Source organism: Fulmarus glacialis, unplaced genomic scaffold (assembly GCF_000690835.1).
Source record: "Fulmarus glacialis isolate BGI_N327 unplaced genomic scaffold, ASM69083v1 scaffold29863, whole genome shotgun sequence".
In the NCBI taxonomy this organism is placed as follows: Eukaryota; Metazoa; Chordata; class Aves; order Procellariiformes; family Procellariidae; genus Fulmarus; species Fulmarus glacialis.
The window spans coordinates 299-8,460 of NW_009204084.1; the positions used below are offsets into that span (position 1 = coordinate 299).

Here is an 8,162-nt window from a genome sequence, read left to right on the forward strand (position 1 = left end):
AGTGAGGCGGGGGCTGACCGGCAGAGTCCTGACGTTGGGCGGCTCTCTGGGACGGCTCCGTGGTTCTGAGCTGTGTGTTCAGGCACTGCTCGTGGAGGGTGGATTTACTGGTCTGCAGGATCTGTTCTGGTGCTGTATTCCTGAGGGCTTTAAAAGAAATGAGAAAAGCTGCCGGTGATGTGACACTGTTTAACAGTGCAATTTATAATGGCTTTTTTATTTAGTTAATGCAGATAAAGAGGCTCTGCTAACTTGTCTGTCTATTAATATTGCACATCTGTATATGTTTTATGATTAATTATTCTGTATCCTGGAAACAAATGTTAAACTGAGACCTTGAGTTCTTTAAAAAGAATTGAAAATTATTTTGATAGGATACTACCCAGGACAGGGTATTTCAGAGAGAGTCGTTTTCTCTTTTTTCATTCAAGACTTTCTGAAGAAAGCAGCCTTGTCTGAGAACTAGCTTTCTGCAGAATGCTTCTGTCTCTGCAATGCATTTCTAGTAATATTTTGTTTATTCTAGCAAAGGGTGAAAGCTTTCCAGCTGGTCAGCATGTTTAGGAGAGACTTGAGACCTGATTCTTGGTTCTTCAGCTTTCTGGTGAGTTTTACAGTAATTTTTATAATTTGATATTTGAGATAATATTAATGGTTTATATGAATGTTACAAAACATCCTCTCCAACAGGTCGGTAGTCTCTCCAGGAGTCTCTTTGCCTTTGCAGCCCTTGCCAAGAATCAGACTTCTAAAGGTTAGTGATTTTATCAGCATTTCTGTATGTGTTTACAAGCAATATTCAGCACAGAGAAAACACATAAAAAGGTGTCCAGTGGCAGAAACAAAGGTAAAGAAACTTTTTCTGATACCCTGTTTTGTGCCTGAAATTATGTTTGCATAGCTAAGTATTTGCTTGACTAACTATGAAATTACTGTCTAAAATCAGGTAAGTACTGCTCAATTGCTAGGCTTTGTGCCACTGTAACTGCAAACCAACCAAATTATTTTGTGCTTGCAAATTGCATCTGCAAATGCAGAAGCTGGTAGGAGCTGGGAAGCGGGGATAAAATGAGAAAATTTGCTTGGACATAACTGCTTTGGACAAGCTACCCTGAAGGCAATCCCTGGGTGTACCACAGTGAGCTTTTTCTTTGGACTGAGCTTGGCATGGTTTTGCATGTCTCACAGAAGTGTGCCCAGCTCCAGCCCTAGGCCAGCGATTCAGTTTGTGAGCAGACTCACAGATGTCCCTCATTTTTGATCCAATGTAGTCTGGACTTTCTGTCACACTGTGCCCACTGAGGGCTGGATACGGAAACGAGCTCCTGCCTTCAGCTCTTCTGGGGTGCACCGGGCACTATTTGTAAATGCTTGGGGATGCTGCAAGAGACTGACGCTGTAGTGTATGTGGCACGAAAGTGGCTTGGAGAGGCTTTCTGTGTCTCTACATTGTGTGTCTTTCTCCAGGTTTTGCTCCTGTCACAATTGAGACCTCAAGACACATGTATGAATATGTGGCTACTGCTTTGGACTGGTGGCATGCAGACAGATACTGTGAACAACATTTTGCTCAGTTGCTTTTTGAACCCCAAGACAGTGAGCAAGCTTCCTTTAGCAAACTGCTGCAGTCCCACCACATCAGAGGTTCTGTCTGGCTAAATGAAAGGGATGGTATCCTGCACAAACCAAAATGGAGACGTGAGTATAAGTGGGCTTGGACTATTTGGAGACGTGTTCATTGCTGGATCTTTTTCATTCTGAGAAATTAATCTGACTGGAAAAGTTGCCACTTGTTTTTTGTTGTCACTGTGGTAACATCTAGGACCTCTAGTTGCAAGCTGGAACTGGCAGCATGAACAACAGTGCTCCCAGCACATCAGCTGGTCACTGTCAAGATTCTTTAATGCTTGCAGCGGAAGGGAGTTGCAAAGGGGCTCCTCTGCTCTGGCCTCCTGCTACCACCTCACTGTAAAGCAGGTCTGGCTTTGCGCAGCCTCACCATTTGTGACCTGCAGGTCCTGCAGAGCAATGATGTTAGAGACAGGACCAGGAGAACAGGCGTTCCCCAGCAGCAAGGCACTGCATGGCGGATGCCTCAAAGGTCTTATTTGACTATGCTCTTGGTTGCTATAGCATGGGATGCTTGGGAACATGCTGTTCCTTCCATATTCATTGTTTGCAATCCTATTTGCTAGAAAACTAAGTTTCTGGAAATTACGCTTGCTGAAATGATGCAATCTCAGCTTGCCTGCCTTCCTGATCCCCTCCAGGCACAGGGGAAGCAGAAGCCTTGCTGCATGCTCACAGGATGTCCTTGCCTGCAGGGTCCATGAGTTCTTAGCTTGAGTAGGAGGCAAATGAAAATGATCGTTTCATCCCAGTAGATGAGCAGGCTTCTGGCCCATGCTTCTTCGTTTATGCTGGCTGAAATTTCTCCTTCTAGGGGACCACATTGTACCAGTCCTGGTATTCGGAGACAAAACAGACACAAAATATGTGAAGGTGCTCTCTGACTTCCCAGCACTACCTGCTGTCACAGCCTGCGCCCACCTCCAGTGGGACACCAGGACCCAGGAGATTGCTACCATCTTCTCCTATGCTGTGCCAGCTTTTATTAACGAGTTCCAGCTCCGTGGCTTTGTCGATGAGGAAGGCTTTGTTCGATTTGCTCTCATAGTCCACGGTCACCATTCCCCATACCTGCCCGTGTTCCGTGCTGATGGACAGTGGCATCACTTCTGTGTGACCTGGCAGCAGGAAAACGGGTCCTGGGCCATCTATGCCGATGGTAAAAGGAGGGCGTCTGCCAGCGGTTTGTGTGCTGTGGGGCTGTCTGCCCCCCAGGCCATCTATGGCCAGGGGACTTTCATAATTGGGCAGGATCAAGATTCCCTGGGGGGCACCTTCAGGGAGAAAGAGTCCTTCAGTGGGAACATCACTGACTTGCATATCTGGCAGAAAGTCCTCGGTGTGGAGCAGATTGAGAAAGTTCGGTCGTGCTGGGTGGTAGACCAAGACCTTGTATTTGGGTGGAGCTCAAACGCTCTGGAGGTTGAAAGCACCGTTCAGGAAGTGACAGCACAGTTTCTTTGCCCAGGTAAGTCTCCTTCCCTCACTGCTTCAGCTCCCTTCTGCAGTGGGGGGTCCGAGAGGCAAGTCCCATCCTTAGAGAGGGAATTCGGTGCAGTTTGTGGAATGATGCTTCTCACATGCATGATGCACAAGCACATTCAGAGCTGGGCTGGGCAGCTTCCAAATCGTACTTAAGGGCGCAGTCATCACTAAACCCTTGGTCATTGAAGACCCCTGCAGTGACCCCAACAAAGACAGTTGCTCAGATGTCCTGGGCTAATTACAGGCTTTCTCTTCTACTGAGAGAAATGGCTTGCTTGTCAGTGATGCTGTTTCCTGGGGTTTGCACACTCGGTGCTTTGGTGCTCTGCTGGGAGGAGGGATCTGTCTCTAAGCCAGCCTGGTGTGACATTACTAATAAATCAGGAACTCGGCACCTGGCACTGCCACCTCCTTTGAGTTCCTTCTGGAGGGTGTTTACCAGCCGCATCGGAAGCAGTTTCTGAGCCCAGTCCCTGCTCCTTAAGGAGCAGTTTGCAGCTTTTGTCTTCAACAGGGTTTGTGGGTTGCTTGAAGGGAACGTGGTACCTGCTTGGGGATGGCATGTCTCTGGGGAACGTGGGCCTTCTGTTTGTGTGTGTTTCCACAGGGCCTGTTGAGGAATAAGTGGATTCAGTTACGCGTCTTGTTTGCAGTCTTTGCCTTTTATCTGCTGCTACAGAAAGGGTACGGCATCTGTTATGTATTTATTCATTACTTCCATGGGATTCACTCCTGGAGGTCCTAGCTAGGATGATGGCCAGTGATGGGGAGGCCTAGTGTCTGCTCTGAAGATATAGTATGCAAAACCTGCTGTAGCTGTGTCTTTGCTTCACTTGCATGCACTCTGACAGGTTATTTTGCTGTTCTTCAGTTAAGCAGTGCTTGTACACGTTACATGGCTTCTGGATGCAATGCTGTAGAGTGCCTCCCAATCCAGGCACCTCCAGACTCTTTGGCCAGGGGGACATGGGGAGGAGGCAGACAAGAAGTGTTAGACTGTCTTTCCAGATGGAATCTTGTACTAGAAATAAAATACAGCTGTGAAGTTTCCTTATCCTGACTGATCTACAAACTTACCCAGCGTCTGAGGATCATTCCCCAGGCTTTGAACACGGCATGTGTTAACCACGCTGCTAAGACACCACAGCAATGGTTATGCTTTTCTTTTTTTCTCAGATGCATACTGGCAACTGAAAAAAGCTCAGCTGGAATCCAGCCATTGGCTTATTGGCCGTGTGAACATACTTGCAGAGAGGACTGTGGTGAGTCCTGCAGCCCCAGCAGTGGCAGCTGACACCGGGAGCAGGCAGGAGCTGTGGGGGTAGACTTGCTGGCACCTGCTGGTGTTTGAGGCCACTTTGGCAGAAGTTATGCCTGTGGCCTCTTCTGAGCTGCTGTTGGAGAGTGCGACCAATACAGCTGTAACTTGTGCTGTGATCAAACAAGCCAAGTGTTGCCTCAGGTTGACTCCTCTCACTGAGGTTGAGGGGCTGGACAAGAGAGTTCAAAATGTCAAGGCAGATCTCCTTCCCCTAAGATATGTCTGGTTGGCCATGCAGGTGTCCTCACACCAGCGAGGGCATGCAGAACGTTGCCAAGGCATAGCTGATGATCAGGCCCTGCACTGAACTAAAACATCTTTTCCGTGGCAGATTCCTGAGAACGTCTTCACAAGTGATGTCCAAGACATGAACCTCTCTGTTGCTCTTGGTTCTCTTGACGTTTTGGCAACTGTTCTGAGGGAAGGAGAGACACCCATGCTGGAGTCGTCTGACCTCCTTGCAGTGCTTCAATTACTAAAGCAAGTTTCTGATGTGGAAATCCAGGAGGGAGAGGAGCTGGAGATGTTGGAGCAGTTGGGCCAGTATTACGTGGAAGTGACTGAGTTAATCTTGGAAGAGCAGAATATTGAAACGTGGTCGTCAGTCAGCCAGGTAATGGTGTCACCAGCAGTCTGGCCGCTGTGTGCCACATTTGTTCATCTTGTGTGTGCAGCTCCTTGGCCTGCTCTATGACCACGGGCTGAGGACCTGTCCTTGCATTGTCACATGTAGCCTTTCTGGCCATATTCTGGGGCTTGTGAAAATGCTGCAAGCGTGGGCATGGAGCCTCTTTGCTAGCTCATATAAAGGCCAGCTGCCTTACTGTTGCCTCATTTGTTGGAGGTGCAAACAGGTTCTTCTGCAAACTAGTGCAGTCAAGCGGTGCCTTCCTTGCAAACCTCTCCAGTGGTTGTCTCAGCTCTCTTTAAGTTTCTCCACTTTGTCAGCCTGGATTTACAGGATTACACACAATTTGCAGATTCCCAGTGCTTTGTAGATTCCTTGCTCCCACATCCTGCTGTCTCTGGCAGGGCAATGCCCTTCACTTTATAGTTTGTTGTATTTTCCGTGGGTGGGCTGCCAAGGAGCTATCTGTCATCGGCCCCCACACTGTTCAAAACACCGTCAGGCTTTGTGTGAGGGATTTCCATCATCCCACCCCCATCAGGATTTTCTCCTTTGGCTTCTTCCCTTCTCCTGCGGGTCCTTTGTGTCTGTTGTATGGTCTGCACTCCCCACCTGTCCCTGGGAAATGTGGGACAGCGTCTGGCCTGGCCAGTGCTCCAGGAACCAAGCCAGGGACCTCCAGAGACGAAAGGATGATGAATAGTTCAAGTTTACCTCATCGCTTAGAGTTGCTTAGGTCTCCGTGGCCACAATTACTCACAACTTCTCGATAGTGGCATAAAACCAGCTCTGGCCCAGTTTAACTGGTGCAGCAGATGTATCTGCTGAGGGAGAAGGGGTCTGAGTTTGTGCACTACAGGGGTGGCACTTGTGCTGCCCAACACAGACGGCACCTTGAGCAATGGGGCCACTCACCTGCTGCCCTTCCAGCAGTGGAGTCTGTTTGTGGGAGAAACCTTTTCCAGGAAGAGAGAATGGTTGTTCTACGGCTTTGCAAAAATCAGGAGTCAGGTCTAAAGTATCAGTACTTTCTTTACAGAAGCTTATTTAGTTATTTATTTCCATGCTGGTTTAATGGCTTTTTATAAAGACCAGCAAGTTTCCCTCATTGCCAGTCTTGTCTCCATGGCTGAAGGAACTGGGAACATCCTTTATTGAAGAAATCAAAGAAAGGCAAAGCAAAAGCCTTGAGTCCCAACTTTGCTTTTTTTGCAAAGGACCAAGCATTTAAGAAAACTCTTGTGAGCTGTGGGAAGTGTGAGCTGGTGGTGCTGGTGCTGATTTCTATTGCTCTCTCTGTGTTTGCAGGTTATCAGAGGGCCCATGGCTGTTGTTGAGCTCTGCGACAGAATGGTGTCACACTTAGCCCCACTGCTGACCACAGGGAGGTCAAAGATCACGATCCAGCACGGGAATATCGGTGAGTGGCACTGGCAGAGCTCAGGGAGGGTCTCACTGGGACCCAGCCTAGTCATCCCATCTGGTTTCCAGTCCAAGTCCACTTCTGGCACCTCTCCTCCTCTGGCTCATCTCTTGCTAATCCTACGGCTTTCTCCCCATTTCCTTCGTGCGGAGGCATCACAGTGTGGGAGGCACCTCTCACACTGTGGATTGTAAGAGGATTGTAAGAAACCCTTGGGCGCAGGGGACAAACTGAGCCCAGGTACACATGGTTTGCACTGAAAGGGATCTGTCTGCTGCTGCTGTGAGTCTTGGTTGGGGTTATAATGTGCTTGTGGTACTTTGCTGTAGCAGTAGCTCTGGAGGAAGGCTGAACCCTGGTTCAGTACCTGATTCTACCCCTGCCACAGGAATGGAGGTCAGGAAGCTGGAACTGAGCAGGCAGGAGCTGAGCAGTGAGGCGTACCTCGTCCAGAGCCCTGCGAAAGGCAGGCACGACCTCATTGAAGTTCCCGCAGAAGAAATGCAAAGACTGAAAGCCAGAGGTAGGTTATGATGCCTGTGCTTCCCTGGGTCTCCCCATGGCACTTCTGCAGCATCTTCCTTAATGGCAGGAACTCTTTACCCTGCATACATGCAGTCTGGAAAAGTGCAGGGAGGAGATGCCCCTGGTGAAAGGGAGATGGGCTGTGGGGGAGAGATTATCCACAGCTTCTCTACAGACACAGCTTGGAGCTGTGGGTGCCCTGGACCCCCAGTATCACACCCCCAGATTAGGGCAGCGATGCTGAAGCATGGGCTGCTCAGAGCTGCTCTGTGTGCTTGCACCCGTCCTGCAATGCTCTATCCCTCCAGGTCTCCATAGGGTCACGGTGAAAAACATGTGGTTCGGCTACAGCTCCCTGCAGCGCTGCCTGTCCGGCACTCGCAGCAGTGCTGTCTTCCAGGACGTGGCTGCCTCTGACGGAGGACAGAAGTGAGTGAAACAGAACTCCCCCCGCACCCCAGCGCTGCCGCCTTAGCACCAGAGAATTCATTTCCAAGTCCTCTCAGTGCCTCTGTTTTGGGGTCACCTCCACCCTGCTCCATCCCATCCCATTTGTCCTTGTCCCTGCTTTCTCCAATGTGCGTGTGGTGACCGGACAACGGAAAGGGGCTCCGGAGTCACCCTTTGTGGGGGCAGAGGCCCTTGGCACGCCTCGGCCTGAGCTGTGCGGTGGGGCTGCCTGTGTGCCGTGATGCACCGCGGTGTCTCTTCGGCGTGCCTCTGCTTCCCCTGAGGTTATCTGCTCTGCTGGAGTGGGCTAGGGACAGAGCCCGCGGGGCTGCTGCGGAGTCCCCTCCAGCTGGGGCAGGAGCTGCTGGGGCCGGGCTGCCTCTGCAGCCGGCGGCTGGCGGAGCGGGGCGGGAGGCAGAGCCCTGCTGCTCTCCGGGGAGCTCTCTGAACACTAGGTGGGGATGGCAGCCCGCACATCCCGGCGCACACACCGCTCCTTCGCTGGACCTTTGCCCCCACCATTGCGCTGCTCAGCTGCCAGCCACTTGGGATGCTCCAGTGCCTCATCTGTGGGGTCACCTCCTGCAGTTACGGGGGGAGTGGTGGTGTTTTCTGCTTGCCAGGTAATATGAGGTACTTTCTGCCCTGTGCCCAGGCTCTTTGCTGGTGGCACTGAAGCACTCCAGAAGTGGCTCCCGATC

At 50.5% G+C, this 8,162-nt stretch overlaps 1 protein-coding gene across 1 annotated transcript in view; it reads left to right on the forward strand.

Moving 5' to 3' along the window:
- Positions 1-556: 556 nt before the first annotated feature.
- The window catches only part of GPR144 (G protein-coupled receptor 144), a gene marked incomplete at its 3' end in the record, with an annotated part of 14,547 nt that continues 6,941 nt past the window's right edge, over positions 557-8,162 (forward strand). The window contains 11 exon segments of the mRNA XM_009574862.1: positions 557-604; positions 691-754; positions 1,468-1,698; positions 2,444-3,097; positions 3,722-3,733; positions 3,736-3,798; positions 4,291-4,376; positions 4,767-5,048; positions 6,372-6,483; positions 6,875-7,009; positions 7,320-7,440. Of these exon segments, the coding sequence (XP_009573157.1) occupies positions 557-604; positions 691-754; positions 1,468-1,698; positions 2,444-3,097; positions 3,722-3,733; positions 3,736-3,798; positions 4,291-4,376; positions 4,767-5,048; positions 6,372-6,483; positions 6,875-7,009; positions 7,320-7,440 (1,808 nt within the window).